The sequence below is a fragment of the Larimichthys crocea genome, chromosome XXI, assembly GCF_000972845.2.
Source record: "Larimichthys crocea isolate SSNF chromosome XXI, L_crocea_2.0, whole genome shotgun sequence".
NCBI lineage: Eukaryota > Metazoa > Chordata > Actinopteri > Sciaenidae > Larimichthys > Larimichthys crocea.
The window spans coordinates 13667181-13685406 of record NC_040031.1 but is presented as its reverse complement, the minus strand read 5'-3'; the positions used below and the strand labels follow the sequence as shown (position 1 = coordinate 13685406).

Below are 18226 nucleotides of genomic sequence, written 5' to 3'. Positions count from 1 at the left end.
CAAATCCATCTTAAGCAACACAAAGGAGATCCCGTGCTGAATGCAGTAATATCTTTGTTGCTCCCCAGAGATAAATAATGTACCCTCTTACACAACTCATCTTTCAACTGCGCTTTGAATCTGAATGGAAAGCATGCCCGACGCAGCATCACATAATAAGGTGCAGCTTCAATCACCAGATCGTGCATTTCACTAATTATGAGCTCATTGGTCATTTCAAGGGTGAGTTGTGGTTTGACTGGTATTGAATGAGCGCAGGGGGGAAGCTCTGTATGTCATTAAGAAGACAGGAAATCCACTAACTGTCATCTGCAGCATGACTGCAGATAGAGAGAGTTTGCCGTAGAGACAATAAATAGTATTAATAATAAATGCAATAATAGCAATAATACAATATGTTGCCTGCAGAGCTGAAGGGTAACCAGGTGTAGAGCAGCTGCATCGATGCAGATAAAGAGACAAAAAAACAAGTAGGATCGATATCAAGCACATGAAAAGTCAGACAAACAAGTGAATTTCTTTGTGTGAAGCATTAACGTTCATGTATCAGCTAAACTAGAAATAATACAGAAGAGAGCACATTTAAAGTTAAAATTATGCCACATCTCAAACACATACACACACATATGCACACCTGCAGACACACATGAGTACACACAGCCAGTGGCAATTTGTTTAGCAGTGTTTGATCTGTGGTGTTATGACTTTGAAATTAAAAGACAACATTATTTCAACAGGACCTCATTTCTGTGTCAGCAGTGAAGAGGAGGGCGTGAAGACTAACACTGGCTGAATGGCTGTTCGACCTCATACATGCAGAGTAAAGAAGACACACGGGGTATTTTTAACACACAAATTAGAAACGGTCTAATTATTCTTTCCCACTGTGTAACTTGTAATCGCGCTGCAGGCGACCAAAAAAAATGCCGCATTCCACTTCATTCATTTGAAGATGAAATAACCAAATGGCAACCAATCGGCTCATTGACACAACTTTTCAGCACCTTGGAAAGCGCACCGCCCCACAATGCAGCGCTGGAGCGTAGAGGGTTAATAATAGTAATAATAATAATAATAGTAATAGTAGTAATAATAATAATAATAATAATAATAATAATAACCCACGCAGAGTTGCTGCCGTGCGGTTGACTGCGCTCATCAATACAAATTAATTTGATGTAATCGTCTTAACCGCTTTTAATTGTTTTATGCCACATCAGCACATAGTACAGCTGACGTTGTTCACGAGCATGAAATTAGCATTCAAATATTTACTGTACCTCGTTAAAGGAAGAGAGAGGATGAATGAGAGAGACAGGAGGGGAGGTGGTGTGTGTGTGTGTGTGTGTGTGTGTGTGTGTGTGTTTTGTACATATATTTTGTAAAGTACTTTACCTTTAAATGTAATCACTTATGCCACAGTTTGGCCTGTAAATGTGGTCTTGGCCAGTTAGGAACCTTTTTTTTTCTCCTGCTTTGTTCCTAAGAGCTCTGCTCTAAAGTGGATTCATAAAATAAATAAATAAATAAATAATATAAAAATTGGCTGTTAACTGGGCCACGATGTTTGTGTCCATATTGCGGTAACCTTTTTTTTTTCAAAAGGGAAAAATCCCATTTAAAATAAAAAAAAAACAGGACAAAAGCCTAACCTTCAGATAAGGAGTGTTTGTGAGGCGCAACCTCATTGATAGGCAGTGAATGGCGCACAGCCGCCTCTACAAAGCACGTCGTCCCTGCCCACATACTGGCTGAGCAGCGCCCGAGGCCGTTAATATACCCAATAAACGCACACCTGTGGCCGCACGACAATTAGTTCAAACAATGCTCGAACAATGGGGCTAAAAAAATACAAAAGCAATCTGATTTAACTAGTCATCAATTAGAGGAAAAATAAAAGATAACTGATTGATACGTGGTGTTTTTGTAATTAATCGAATTAAGGATTTGTTCCCCGTGTTTCACTAGAAAATATGGGTGTCTCACAAAAGGCAATAAGCCAGTAGAGGCGGTGATTTATGGTGAGTTAGAAAAGCTGTAATGGTTTTTATGGACTTATATGCAGCCACCTACCCGAGTGTTGTCATGGTGACAATGGTGTACCAAAACGCTGCGGGGATACTGGTGAACTTGCTGGCTGTGGAGCCTTTTTCTGCATAAAACATGACCGTTGCAAAGATAATGATGGCCATGGTGAGGGAGAATAGTAGGAAGCCCAGTTCGGAGGCGCAACTCTTCAAGGTGTAGCCCAGGATGCGCAGCCCCGCGGAGTGCCGGGAGAACTTGAAAATCCGAAAGACCCGGAAGACTCTCAGCGTGACGAAAGCACCGCTCACCTGGTCATTGTCTGTCATGACCAGGCCGATGTAGTAAGGCATGATGGCGACCACGTCAATGACGCTCATCACACTTTTCATGAACTTGTACCGGCTGGGAGCTGCGATTAAACGGAGGAGATACTCAACAGTGAATATCATGACACACGCGGTGTCCAAACAAAAGAAAGCCAGTGCGTAACGGTCTCCACAGGAAATCTCCTTTGACCTGTTGGGCAAAGTCCCACACGGAACCGTCTCCACAACATTGGCCATCACTGATATGGCAATGAAGAAGCCTGTGACATAGTAGAAGACCAGAGCTAAGGTGCTGGTGTGAGGATTTTCAAAAGCCCGCCACAGGAACTCCCGGTAAGTCAGGTTCACCGGCGTGACGTCATTGCTCATGTCCATCTCCTCGTCGTCTTGAAGCCTCTCTGCGTTTTCGCGCCTCCGGTCCTTGTACTCCTCATAACAGCAATCCCCAATGATCTCGGGGATTATACCAAAGAAAGCGAGCTCCTCGTCGTATGCAGATATGCATTCTTGGCGCGGATAGTGTAGTTTCCCCGTGCGGTAAAAATTGAGAATATGTCTAAAGATGTCAGGGTCACGGTCGAAAAAGTATTCATTTGTCTCCTCGTGGAAAAAGAAGTCTCTCTCCGTGCTCCCCAGCAAAGTGTCCGGGTACCGCTCCAAAGTGGTTCGCCACGTTTGAAACTTGGTCCCACTCACGTTGAGGATGATGAGTCCGTCCTGGCCTTTCTTCTTGTCTTGGGGAGGAATGGGCATCGGGGTGCTCGCCACGGGCATCCATCCTATGGCCGCCGCTCGGGCGAATGGGAGCCATGCCGCTACACCTGCTGCCATGCTGACCTATAGTGTTTAATACAACCCTGCTCCGGTTATCACAGTGCTATGGCTCAGAGATGAATTGCATCTGCAGGAAGGAACAGCAGATAGAGACACTGGTGGTTAGGGCTCTGAAGCACCTAGGCTTAACAGAATGTGATAAGAAAACACACAAACCCATTTACTTATTCTGATATTGCGCATAGCACTGTTGAGTATCACTCTCAAGCGTTTTCCTCACTGTAAGTGTTCAGTTATGGAAGCCCACTTTGCGGCAGAATATGAATTGGGTTCCGAAAACGTCACCAATAAGCAGGAATAGATTTTTTTTGTTTGTTTTTTTTTTTCAATGAAAATCTAAATGAACGGAAAACCACCCACCTTAGGTAAGGCTGCTCTTTAAACTGCATCCACGGCGAGTTTAATAAAATACCTATCCACGGCGATACCGCCACCCATCTATCTGTCACTGCAGCCAGACGATAGAGGGGAAAACAGTAGAAAATCGTCGCATCAACAAGTTAAACAATTCAAGCGGCAGTTTCTCGGCACGGAGTGGTCAATCGTCCGAGCGCGATCTTTTCTTTTTTGTTGTTTTCCCCCCTCTCTCTCTCTCTCTCTCCGCTCTCTCTCTCTCTTCTTTACCATCGGCGAGGCGACGGTGCTCAGTAGTATGCGTTTTTTTCTCCCCCTCCCGTTGCAGCTACTCCTCAATAAACTCCTGTTCCTCTCGTCGACTGCAAGACCACCCTCCCCCCTCCTCACCACCGAGCCCCGACTGTGGAGAGAGGAGAGAAAATCATATGCAGAGAGAAACAGAGAAAGAGAGCGAGAGAGAGAGAGAGAGAGAGGAGTGGTCCTATCTGCACCCAGAAATTCCTCTGCTGCTTCACTCTGGGGGGGACTAATCAATGCGTAATGGTGGTCTAAAGAGGCGGCATCTCCAAAACCTTAAGTTAACGCTTATTTGTGTGTTTCCACCCGCTGCACACCGCGAACCCTTACAATTCAACTTACCCCCAAGTGTATAATATCGTATATGATGCAAAGAATATCACGGAATATCTTTAATAAGGTGGTTCGTTTTCAGTGGTGGTCGTAATGAATGTGGGCTTTGTCTGACCACAATAATGCACAAAGTCCGTTGAAGTTTTCTTTCTTTTCTTTTTTTCTCTTGAAAATCACAAATAAAGAAAATGAAAATGAGTCAAATACATCTCCGATTGGCGAGTTTGGACCGATATCCTTGTGTTTGTTTTTTGTGTTTTACGCATTGAAACTCTCACAGGACTCCATGCGCACGATTTCCTGGCTCATGTGATTGCATTATAGTAATAACAATAGGCGAATTTGGTCTTTTTTTATGTAAGAGAAATGAATTTATGGATTTCAGATCTGCAGCAAAATCGTGATTAATATTGTTTTCTTGCATTGCATCGTTCCGTGGTGCTGTTGAACGCAGTTACACGGCGTAAAAGGTCAACATCATTGTGCTACACTGCTCAACTGACATTTTCCAAAATAAGCATAATCAATGAAATGTCTCTTGTGTTCCATAGCACAACACTGGCATCTCCAAAGGGGGGGTTCGGGTCCGAGACAGCTGCGTCCACCGTGAACCATGTGTTGCAGCGTGGATTATATATTTGTCTTCATGTATGAGGACGGTCCCGTTTTTAACCTTTTTTTGTGTGTGTGTTTCAGAACCATGGACAGCAACCGGAGTTGTCAACGACGTCACTTTCTCGTGCCTCCTTGTGCGTCTCCTGCCTTGGTTTACTGTCTTCAGTTAGCTGTAGATCTGCTCCAGTTTCAGCCAGCACAGAAGGGGGGGTTCAAAGTCATGCTTAAGTACACACAGCTGCTGAGCTTCTAGAAAATGAACTGCCTCTTTGACCATTAACTCAGCCACCACAGAAAATGGGTTGCGGATTCATTCTGTTTAGAAATTCTCCCACAGCTGTTGATCCCATCCAAACTATTGTACTGTAATTTGCAACAAGTGAACAAAAAAAAGGCCCAGTGTCCAGTCTGACAGGCTGTTGATGATGAACACATTTGATGCTGCACTCAGCAGACCTGTGGCCTTTTCATTTCCTAGATCTTCAGCCAGTGTACTAAATTCACACTCAGTCTCTGGTCCCCTCTGGCACAATGCTGAGTTTTTGTAGGATGAATGCACAGGACTGTCAGAAGTCCCATTAGTGTATGCTGAGCATGGCAGAGCACACTCAGTGTTCAGTTTGAGCAGTCAGACCCAGGGGCTATGTATTCATCAGGGCATTTAAATATTCCAGCGGTTGCCAAATGGCACCAAACACAGGCGTCCCAGCTGAGCTGGATGCCAGACTAGCTGCAAGCTTGTGAGAGCACAGATAGCCACTGTGTTTTAATTTAAAAGGTACTGAAAGTGGTTATTTAGCATTTACATATCCTCTATTTAAGCAAAGCAAAGCAATTTGTCAGAAATGTTCTCAGCTGATATTTCTAACAGAACAAGGAAATATTTGCTTTGTAAGTGAGTGTGAAAATATATGGCTGGGTTTTTCTCTTTCATGTCTCACATAGCCATTTGCCTTTGGTTTGTAAAGTCTCTGAATCATTGATCAGGATCTTTTAACAAGTGAAACTGCAGTTTTACCGCAGTGTTCTTGAAAAATACATCACAGTGTACAGAGAGATACGTTATGTTGGACTAGTAAGTTTGTATGCTGGTGATCTGTGGTCTGGTGGGATAGTCAGAATGACATCATCCGAGTTTCTGACATACTTTATGAAAACCCTTCGTTAATTTCAAGAAGTTCCAAGGTCATTTCAGATGATTGGTGTTGACACAGAGCTGTGGAGATGATTTAATTACATCGTCTGTGTGTTTATGGATTTACTCTTTGGATCAAGTAATTAGCATGTGTCCTTAACAAGGTTGAACGACTCATCCGTCATTGTTTTGTGTGATTTTTGCATGGACATCAGTTCAAAGATGGATACCACTAATCTGGGTGTACAATAAACCTCAGACATTGGATAATATGGTTAGCGGTGGCCTCGAGTAAAACTAATACATAATCAGGCTCTCGTCCTGTCTAGCCAGATAAAGCCTGCTGATGTTTTGAACTTTTACCACGAAACTTGCTGCCGGCGGCTTTGGGATTAGGTTGTATAACTGGATACATTTTGTAGGTTCTTATTATATTCAGTGCCATAACACAAAAGCATTCACCCAAAACAAACACACACACACTGACTCTCCTTTAGAGGTCCACGTAGGCTGGCATGTTTGTTTTTTTTCTGCATCTGATCCATTGACAGCAACAGTCTGTCCACTGTAGTACACTAGTACAGCCCACACAGCGGCCTGTTTTCTGTATTCTATATTTAGTCAGGTCCGGCTCAGTGATTGAGATGATTAAACAGATGAGTCCCCCTCACTGGAGACGTGCCAGGGCTTGTTAAGGAAGAAGCAAAGGGGCAGCCGCCATTTGATTCGGGTCATCAATGGAGAAACTCAAAATATTTGCAACTATTGAAGCGATTTTGTAAGTTTAAGGCAAGAATGACACGTGAGCAGAATGAATCATGTACAAATATTTGCTTGAATGCTTCAAGCTCCTTTAAAGACAATTATAGACTCAGTGCTCTTCACTGGGTTGGTAGTGGGACATAGTTCCACTTTAACCTCATAATAAACCTTTTTTTTATGGAGCATTTCAGTGAGATGCAAAGTTCATGACAAGCGATAAAAGGGTAATAAATAAAAAAGCCAATAGAATGAGCAGTAAAATTCACAGAAAGGGAGAAAAAAGGTTAGAGACAAATTTAAAAAAAAAATTGCATGTAGTGCTCTATTTCAGGCGTAGAAACACCTTGGCATGTTTGATGACATTCTGCTAATGAAGTCATGAATCGTCCTCATGACCTCTGGGCACAATGACATGCTGATATCCTCAGGTGAACAGCCCACGGATAAACAGCCTATCTCCTACCACGTCTCCAGCCACGTCATCTCCCTCAGCTGCCTCTGCCTTTCCTCGGCTCTAATGAGTTATTGACCCCCTGCGGATGTGTAAAATAGAAGAGGTCTTCTTGTTTCTTTATTGCATATGGCAGCTGGTGTGTTTGTATCTGCAACTCTGCGCGCGCGCATGTGTACACATGAATGCACTTGTGCGCAAAGCTATTTGTGTGTGTGTGTGTGTGTGTGTGTGTGTGTGTGTGTGTGTGTGTGTGCACGATGTACTGCAGGAGAGGGGTGGGGGTATGTGGGGGGGTGATGTTTGTGCTTGCAGACTGTATGACTAGTTTTATCCCCGCCAGGATTGCTGGGATAATCTGTAATTTAACAACCACTGGTTGTCAGAAAGCTACAAATAGGCCATATGAGTAGGTGTGATTCACACGGCTTGTAATAATACCTATGTTTGTTATAATTTTAGGCATATTAAGTTTTATAACTTCAGTCTCTGCTGCCACTGGAGACAGCCAAATATGTTAAAGCCTACGTAAGTAGCACCATTACAGGTTGGCAAAAAAACAAAATTGCTGTTTAAATATGGTCCTACTCATTAAATCATTTTATCGTTTATATACAGTACCTTCTGGATATGAAACAACGAGATGGGGAGAAGTATTCCACCCACTAGCGTGTTTTTAATTGTTTTTCACCTAGCTCCTTCTCACTGTCTCTATAGGGAGAGCAGCTCTTGTCATCTGGTGAAGAGGTGTAGAAGGGATTAGAAGAGAAACGGGAGGTGTCTGTCACTATGAGCTCTTGTGCCTATAGCTAAAGCACATACACTGCAGCATGTGTCTGGGGCTTTGAGAACTCCTCGAGTATAGTACATCACTGCAAGATCAGCCGCGAGTCCCTTAACTACCACTGCACAAGGGCACATCAGCAAGAAAATGTAAAACGCACGGCCATGAAACTAAACTGAACCATACTTCCCCTCACCTTGTCTTGTCAGTTCAACCTCGTAGTATTTCTTTTTGGCCTTGCGGCAGTGCAGAAAAATACAGATGCGTGTTCATCACATGGTGTGTAATTAAAAACTAAAGACAGCGTGGCATCCAACTGGCAAACTGTCATTGAAATAGTAATTCTTTTCCAAGGACACTGCATTGTTTACTCGCCTCATCTGTTGAACACAATCCTCATCACAGAGGTGCTGAACAGATGCTATTTGAACATCTGAACAAAAGACTTTTAACAGGTTCGCACTGTCGATGCAGCCGCAGCCCCAAATTTAAACCAAGCTGTGGCAAGTGTTGGAAAAAAAAAAAGTTCAGTTCAGGATCAGATCAGACATTCAGAGTTCATCGCCTGTCATTTGTGTATAGATTTAAATGACAGTGTTGTATGGGACTGCATCCAAGATGGAAAAATATTATCTCATTTGTTTGGCCATCGTGATACTGTTTTATTATTACTATTCAGAATTTCGCCACTATTTCAGCTGATTGATACGTAAATGTTACTGGCTTTAGTACGCTTAACACAGACGTAGATATTTAATCTAAATTTTCTGTTTTCCTTTTATATGATCTGACTGGAATAACCATAAATACCCAGAAGTTCAAGCCATCACTATTTCAGCTACACTTCCTAAACTTCTCTCTAATCCCTACAGATGTGTTGTACTTGTTTTTAGGCATTCAGCGCTTTTTTTAGAGGGACTGTGACTGAGTGCCACGCTAGGATAAGCTTTAATTCCTAGATCACCATCACCATCATTACAAGCAACCGACAGCGAGGCAAAGGGTCAGGAGGGGATCGGACTCGGTGGCAGGGTTGTTTGTTTAGGCAGTGACAGTGTGGGCTTCTCCTGACGTCATTTGTCGGGACTTGGCATTGGCTGGCCTGACCAGTGACATTTGCTTTCCCACCATGTGGCCCCTGTACTTTGAGGCCAGATGGCAGATGATGCCTCCAAAGCAGACGACACACAAACACTCACGCAAGCATATCCACACACACACACACACACACACATGCACAGACACATTTACATAAGCGTGAACACACACTCACGCACACTGCTCACAAGTTTCCCTTCACTCAGCAGAGCGAGGGGCAAAGCAACAGATCGATTTGTCACCCCAAATAATTTATAAAGTCCTGATAGAATGCCAGAAAGTAAACTTGGGGAAAAGTGGATGTATTATGATTGGAGCCGGGTAGATCGATGCTTTCCCCTCTCTGTGAGGCTCAGCTTGTTTGTTCAGGGTGAAATATCATCATGAAGGCACAGCACACAGCTCTTCCACCTCACCTTTATCTGGACTGAAAAATTTGTTTCTTTTTCGTCTCTTGTCCCCTTCATTTTTTTGTCACTTGTACCCGTGCCTTAGTCCTATATGAAGGAATCATCAGTCATCTGTGAAAACTATTCAGAGCAGCAACCAGTGAACTGAGATTTGTCATTGAACTAGATATCTTGTGAAGTAGTCCAGAGGCCCAGGGAGACATGGGTTGAAAAGCAAGCTGAACACTTTGTGGGGTGTATATAAGTGTGGCCTATTAACCCTGCTCGGAGGAGGCAAATCAATTTACTCCCTTTGAAAGTTTTATCAATCATAAGCATCGCAGCTTGGAGGAAGAGTAAATGAAGGAGGGCTTTCTCTAAATACATCATATCAGCAAAATGCGATAAGCATCAGCACTTTAATCTAAAGCTCCTTTGAGCTGCTTTTGTGAAAAAAAAAAAACATTTCTGGTTGACTAGAAAGTACACAGAGCAGAGACTCACAGGAAATTATATGGGCATAGAGGCGATGATGGGGTATGCGCGCGTGATAAATCCATAAGAAATCCCAGTGCGAGCTGCTTCTTCTGTGTACACGTTTCATTATTTCCATATTCACTTCCCACTGCGTTTGTTGTGTAACTCAGCAAACTATAAATTAACAATTATTTTCTGCGGGGAATTGAGCCCAGGCAATCCAGAATTTGACCAAACGTAACGAATGCACATAGCATCACATAAATACCGCGTGGTGTAGGGAGGGGCGGAAGTTTCCACCAGAGACGGTTTAAGAAATAGTTCGACTTTTTGGGAAATACACTTATTCCCTTTCTGCCAGAGTTAGATGAGAAGATCAATACCACTCTCATATCTGTCTAGTTAATATAAGACTGCAACAAAATCCACCCACCAGCACCTAAAACTCACTAATTAACACGTTTGTTCCATTTGTGCAAAAAAAAACTGTAGGTTATGTACCGGACTACTTCTTGGCTGGGAGCAATAATTTCCTTTAGGCTTCACTGGTTGCCTGGCAACTGCTCAGAGTCAAGGAAGAGTTTGACAGGTAACCCCCCCTCCGTGAAATGAAGAATTATCGCTTTAACAATTCTGCTTTAGAACAGATTAAACAAATAAGGTATTACATGTTATTTTGTGAACTTTAGAGGCGCTGGAAGGCAGATTTTGTTGCTGTACAGAGCCGTGTTATCTATTTTACCAGCCTTTGTGATAAGCAAAGCTAACCAGCTTCTAGCTGAAAGAGTCTTCCTTTAAATTCCTTTAAATATTTGGTTCAAGAATGACTTCAGCACCTATTTACGGAGTAATATATTAATAAGGAAACCACGGAATCAGCATCTTAGCAGTGAGTGCAATAGCAGTGAAATTAAAAACACCAGCGCGGATGAGGCCATGTGTCATAAACTCAATTGAAATTCCATCGAGCGCACGATTGTCTTACCCTTTAAAGAAAATCTTTACATGGAACAGCTTGATACAAAGATAATGATGTATTTCAGTCTTGCAGAAAGAGCAATATAGCAAATGAACAGGAGAGCTGCAATGAATAACGAGATAACCTGCCTATTAAAGATAAAGGGGAGGTGTTGAGGTCATCAGCTCTGGAGCAGCTGCGATTGGATGGCAGTTCAATTTGAGAGGGGGTGGACCATCCTGTGAGAGTTTTGTAATTAATCAAAGTCCCCCTTTAAACTGAAACTATTTCACGTTCAATTTTATCTGCTCGTCTCCCACGTGCAAAGCCCTTGTGTGATGTGAGCCCATATCTTAATTACTCTCAGATCACTGATACCCCCCCCCCTCCCCTCACACACACACACACACACACACACTCCGGGTATCTCTTGAAGAGACAGAAAATCATTTTACAGCTGAGCAGATAAGTCCCCGTGCTCCCTTTAACAGCCCCCCTAGCCAAAGCACATCTGACAGTATTGTAATGACAGACAGGCAGCAAGGGGCCTTGTTCTGATAATTCCTCGGCTACATTCTAGTAATGAGCCCCCCCACACCCATGATGGATTTCAAATTGAGCTTCTGCAAAAATATTATAATTTCAAAGCAGGCATACATCGTTAATATGTTATTAATGGCAATGGCTGCTGGAACTGGCCTGCTGCTGTATAAGTTTTTCAAGTTGAGTGAAGGATCATTATCGGACGTGTATTTGGGCATGGGTATGTGCATTCATGCGCATTTACTGAAAATGTGTCCCGCTTTATTACCGACCTATACTAAGGCCACTAATCACTGAGTCTAATTTGATGCCATGTTCTACTTAATGCAACGTTTGACCGTGCTCGCTTGCCTGCAACCAAACAGTCACGTCACACTCTGTGGTTCACTCCCTGTTGAGTGCAGATTGGTCACCCTGAAGTGTTCCAGATGTTTTCCTCTCTCTCTTTTCTCTTTTGTGTTCTGCTGATGTGATGCATACGACTACCTTTAAAATGATCCGAGAAACGCTGTTAAACTTAAAGCATAAAAGCTTTAATGTATAATTCAAGGGTAATTAAAGATTTGTGCACCCGCGGGAGTGACTGCAGTGGCTGGGAAAGTGATAGGAAAGGTATGTGTTTAAACCCATGAATGGAAAAAAGTTTGGACAGGAAACATTATTAAATTCCCACAGAAACTCTGTCAAAATTGGACTCTTACTCACAGTACACAGTGAAGTGCCTGGAGCTGCTTGTCAGATATTATGATGGCGAGCAGCGCATGCAAGCTTTAGAATGGCACAATCCAGCATGTGCTTTGATGCTAAAATAATTATAAACCCTTCATTCTATAAATATACCTGCCATATTAAAGCGCAATATTTTGATATGCTAAGCCAGGGGTGTCTTTATCTGAGGGAAAAGAAAAGGCCAGAGGGCAATGCTGGGGCTTTGAGCGTAGCTCAGGGGCTATGCTGACAACATGAGCTTGTGGTTAAATTAAACAAGAGACTGAAATAAACACAAGGTGACTGACCCAAACTGAACTGCTGATATTAAATAGATTTGGACTTTCTGATCTGCCTGAGCAGACACAGCAACATTAAAGCACTTCCATTTCACCGTGCCTTTGTGTGCCTTCTGTCTAAATTATAGTAGTAAAACCAGATTTTATTACAATTTAAGGTTGTCATTATGGTTGGGCTAAACACCCTGAGTATAAACATCGTTAGAGCAACTATTACCGCATAAAGCAACAAAAATATTCACCTGCAGCGGTTTGGTTTTTTTTCTCCCACTGATGGTGGATGAATCAGCACACAGTTGTCTAATCACCTCCTTTCACTCTTTCAGCTTGTTACCGGCTAATCATGCTCATTTAAACAGCTCACATGTGTAATTACCGCTGTCAAGCAGTCCCAGGCCTAACAGGTCAGCTTGCTTAGAGGGCCAAGCCTATTATGGAGACGTTAAGTTATGATCACAGCTGTAGGCCAGCTGTAGTAATACAACCCGAGGGAACAAATGCCAACCTTTCTCATTGGGAAAATAAAGTGTTTGTTTAACATAGAGCGAGGTATGTGTGGTGTCTAACTTCGATTAGCATAAATGACCATAACTCATTTATGGCTCATCAGTGGTGGCTGTTTTCCAATCAGGCCATTTCAGTGAAACACAGCAAGCCCTAATGATGAAAACAGTGACTTTGTGCTTCTGTTTTTTTCTGCCGCATCGAAAGCCTAATTGTGTTGGTGAAAGCTAATGATGAAGCAAAGCTTCATGTTGGTTGATTGTTCGTGTTTTTGTTTTTCCTTGAGCAAGGCAAAGAGATGGGAGAGGGACAGAGATAGTCACGTCTCGAGGAAGCGTCTGTACTTACCGTAAAAAAAAAGGTTCTTATTTAGGATGCGCAGAGTGCAGTGACACTCGGAGGATTAAGCCGCAGCGTTTTCCATAAAGCGAAAGCGCTCTCAGGACACCTTCAAGTCTTTCTCACTTTCCCTTCAACTCCCTGTTTCTTCCTCTCACTTTTCTTTCACTCCAACGGCACACTCCCAGGAGGTGACCGAAATAAGCCCTCAACTGTTGGAAGAATAGAAGAAAAGGAAGTGAGAACAGGGTGAACATAAATTCACTAGGTGTTTCAGCGAGATGAGCGTGTATTCACTGCATGGGTGTGAGGATACATAGACAGACATCTGGGGACGTCATGGTTCCTGCAGGCTATAAACCAATGTTAAAGAAAGCGGTGCAGATCCGCAGCTGGATTGAACCAGTGTTATGGCTGGTTTATGGACTGTGCCCATCCAATCAGTGCTCTAATTAACCAAGAGCAGTGTGGGAATGGTAGTAGCAGAGCACCTCATAGCCCTCAAGATTATTTTGCTGTTTACTAGAGCAAAAAGACTTTGCACTGTGTGACTGCAGCAGCGCCATGTTGACACGGCTGTTTCATTATGAGCAAATACAGTTTTTTTTTTCTTTTTTCTTTTTCCCTGCGCCTTTTCTGCTTAAAAGAGTGTTGGCGAGGCGGACCCAGGAGGCTGTACATTCTATTTCATTTCCATTTGAAAAACAGTGCAGTGGAAATGACAAATGTGAGAGGCCTATTGAAGAGCCTTCAGGGCAGTAATGTAAATAACAGAAATTAATCATCTTCTCCAAAGAGGGAGAAACACGGCTCACAGTCACAACAAAGGTCACAAATCCGGCCTACGCCTTCACATCTTCCAAACAAGAAATGACAGACTTCTGACACGCCACTAATGTTCGACTGTGTGGTCTGTGTGCTTAGCCGTGTGTGTGTGTTTTCCTGTTTGTCTATGAGCATGTGCAAGCATCACTCCATGATTTTTTTCTTTTATTTTTATTATTTGTGCATATCTGAATCTTCCTTTTGAATTTCTCTGGTTTATTTGTTTACCAGTGCGAGTGTTGTGCGTGTGCGTCTGCATCCACATGCATATATGCATGCGCGCTTCTATTGTCTCTTTGAGTGAGTGTTTGGTCGCGGATTCGCAGGATACCTTTTTCTCTGAGGCTGAACCATCTACTTTTAGCTGACAGCAAATAGTTGAGCAGAACCAATTTAATCTTGTTTTTCAGCCCAGGATGACATACGGGAGAATAAAGCAGTGAAGCTTGTCCTAACTCTCCTGGTGGAGGTAGCCACTATGGGCAGCTGTACACTGAGGAATAGATGGTAATTGCAATGTGTTGATTTGAACTTTATAGGCATCATGGGAAGCTATGGCAACACAGTATGGTATTACCATACACTGGGCAGAGACATACTGCAACCCTCTCTCATAGCCAGTCTAACAGCTTCTAGGGAAACTAATTTGCAGCTCGGGAAAATACTACCTGACAGATCGATTCACCAGTTGTACCCACAATTAATGGACGATTCACTCTCACGGAAAAAAGAATCCTCTGGGTAGTTTTGGCACAGGAGAAAGCAAAACACAAATGTTGCTCTCCCACATCTCATAAATGTCACAATTAGAACCAACCACAAGCACTGTGTACATTACAATGCCTCTCGGGGGACAGCTTGACATTTGGACGATCATGTTTAGTTTCTCATCACGGAAGAAGTTGGATTTTATGTACCCCGAAGAGCTTGCGCATTGCAGCATTATTGGACTCATTTGGAGAGAAAGAGGTAATTGCATTGGAAATAAAGCACCGCACAATGTTGCACATATATTCATAGCAGCAAGTGCCACTGAAATAGGCTTTCTCAATGACGATGATCTATACATAGAGCTGGTCTGAGCTGAAGTGTTGCTGGTGAAGAGCACACACCAGCTGTCAGTGTGGGGAAAGAGAAGAAAATAGCTTTCATCACTGAGGGGAGAGGACTATTGGGCCACGGGGAGGCAGAGACTGAATCAGTCATACAGTTTCAAATAAATTCATATGGGTAAACTAGAATTTGACTGCAGGAATCCAGAGTGGTACATAACGTAACCGAACTGCTCATCCTCCCCAGAGAATCCGCAGATGAACCGAGTAAAGCTACAAACCGCAAATCCTTTCAGCTCCCAGAATTCTGCAGAGTCCAAACCAGATTAACTTAGCTTTGCACCAAGTAGTCGATAAAAATTTAAAGGGAAGGCCCTCTGATTGTTTTATATAACACCGGGGTGGATGTGAATGAACTGGTGTTGATTCTATCTCGACTTTCCTCCATTTTGAATGGCTGAAACTGGGTAGCTTAATCATTGCCCTGTTGCTTGTGTTTTTGTTGATGGACAAAATTATGGGATTTGACTAAGAGGATTAAAATGACAGCAGTTAATGAGACACAGCTGGGACTGGATCACAACAGGCAAAATTGTAACCCCCCCCCCTCGCCCTGTTGGAGTTACAAATCCATAAATACATAAACAGACAACACATGCACACATGGGCATACACATCAGCACACAAACACACATATGTTTCCTTCCTTTTCTCTCTACCACACTCCTAGAAACCACGAGACAAGCTGCCACTCACTTTCATATAATGCTTATTACACAGGGTTTATTATCCTATTCAAATTAACCAGATTAATTCATGTCTTTTCTTGCTGGATTTGAAATATTTAGCCCAACAGGACAGACTTAGAATAATAACATAATTGTAAGCTCTCCCTAACCCCTCCTCCTTTAAATGTTGCCTATGGCAAGAGGACCAAAATATGCACATGACAATGAGGCCTCTGATGTTGTATATGAAATTCAAGGTTGATCCTCATCACGTTACCACCTTGATCCATATTATTATGTCTTATAAAGTCAGCCACTGAGACAGGGTAAATAGGACTAGCTGGCATCTGTAAAACAAAATATGACAGCACCTTATCTCTCTGTTCTGACATGAGATTAATAGGGAGGTGATTGATGTTTTTTGGCCACTTGGGGGCAGCAGAACAGGATGTGACTGCAACCATGACATATTAGTGCCTTATATTTGGTTTTATATATAGAGGATTAGTATTGGTGCTGGGCAGGTAGTAAGTAGAAGCAGGACAGCTACAGTCATAAAACCAACCAACAACGAGCTAAACAGTGGAACAAGGCGCCAAAAGCTCCATAAAGCTGAGGAGAACTACAGAATCGGGTGATAATTCTCTTTGGGCTTGTCACTACAAGTCAGACATGTGACAAGTCATTTGGTCCAAGTACCAAGCCATTTTTCCTTGGCAAGTAGAGTCAAAGTCACAGTTTATGCCAAGGCTACTCACAAGTCTTCAACTTTCAACTCTAAGTCAAGTCTGAAGTCATTAATTTTTTTGGTCTAGTTGGAACAGTGTCTCGAGTTCACATCACATGTAGTCATTTAAGCCTTTGCTAATTATTGCAGCTTTCATGACACACGATCCAAAAGTATCCAAAACAAAATCAACAGGTCATCACCATAATTTAAAACACACACCACTATGACTCCAAGACTGATCGACAGGTCTTCCTACAGGACAGTAGACAACAGCTACATCAGAGTTTAGTTAACATCTGTAATGTTTGCAGGAGAACAACAAGTCTAAGTTATGTTATAGTCAAAGTACTCAGTTAAATTTCCCTATGCATAAATGCATGGTTAAAAATGACAGACTGGGCCTTTAATGATTTCTATAGGCTATGATCGTTTCATATCATCTGTCTAAATGTCACCATGTGATATTTAATGCAGTAATATCCTGTATGAACCAGAGCTCACTTTCATTAAATAAATATGTGATTGATTTTCTGTGATGATCTTAGTCATGATCACTTCTGTCACCGGGCTTCAATCTTTCCAATAAGTCAAACTTCCTGTCCTTCCATCTTCATCTTTCCAGTCTTGAGTGATGACAAGTCTCCTGTGCGTATCTGATGGTGATGTGGGATGTCCTGTGTACATAAAATGTTAATGACGTTCCCGGACATCTCGTCCTCGTGAGCAGCCTGCATAAACCCCACACACACACTAAAGACAACATGCTCAATTAGATTCATGGGGAACAAGATGGGCCTACATGACACTAATGTGTCCTGAACCTACATGATAATGAATATGCATGTTAATAAAGAGGCATCTAGTTTAAAGATTCTAAATAATGTAAGCAACACATTATTAATCATGACTGGGAAGACGCATCTAGAAGACAGAGTGCCTGCAACGCATGCATTTTGAAGCAATCCTGATGATGTGTGTGTGTGCCTGTGTGTGCGTGTCCATCAGTGTGGGCGTTTTAATCTATGTACACTTTGCGACTTTCACACACAGCAATGATGCATTATATTACATTTTTTTTCATACAGCAGTCAAAAATGACATTCCCGGCGTTAGTTTGGTGCGGCACATTTACTGTGATGCCTCTCATCTTTCAGTCTTACACACAGCCCAGTGTTGGTTGGTTGGTGCATTCAAAGAGGGGGGGGCGACTGTATAATAATCAAACTTTGATCAAGCAAGCTGTGGCTCTCCCGGAGATGCATGCATTAAAGTGACTCCTGCTAGTCAGATACAAAAGAAAAAAAATGCAGGGAAGAATTGGAAATCAGAGGGAGGTCACAGCAGCAAGGCTGTGGCTGTGAATTTCACCATCGCATGGTGTGATGTTGGCTGAAGAGAAAGCTTGCAAGATCAAAAGGATAACCCGTCAGTCTGGAGCTTTCCTGTGGTCAAGCCTGCACAGACACGACATCTTCTCATGCAATACAGTCTGCTTACATTACGATTCAGCAGTTAAGTCCAGCACTCATTTAGGCTGTAAACAGTCAATCTGCTCTAATATTGGAAAACATATCGCCCTTTCAAAGCTCAAGGGCCACAGCATTATTTAGCTTGGACTGATGCTGTGATGAATTAGCGAATTTCTGTGAGTGTG

General features: G+C 42.6%; 1 protein-coding gene across 2 annotated transcripts in view; it reads right to left on the bottom strand.

Annotated features, from left to right (window-relative positions):
- The window catches only part of LOC104940628 (potassium voltage-gated channel subfamily D member 2), a 31332-nt gene extending 27338 nt beyond the window's left edge, over positions 1-3994 (bottom strand). The window contains exons 1-2 of one of the 2 annotated variants that reach the window (XM_010757280.3): positions 3549-3994; positions 2074-3255 (exon numbers count right to left, since the gene is read on the bottom strand). In XM_010757280.3, the coding sequence (XP_010755582.1) occupies positions 2074-3185 (1112 nt within the window). In that variant the 5' untranslated portion in view covers positions 3186-3255; positions 3549-3994. The remainder of the gene's footprint in view (positions 1-2073; positions 3256-3548) is intronic. The other variant, XM_010757279.3, reaches the window with a different exon arrangement.
- Positions 3995-18226: the final 14232 nt, after the last annotated feature.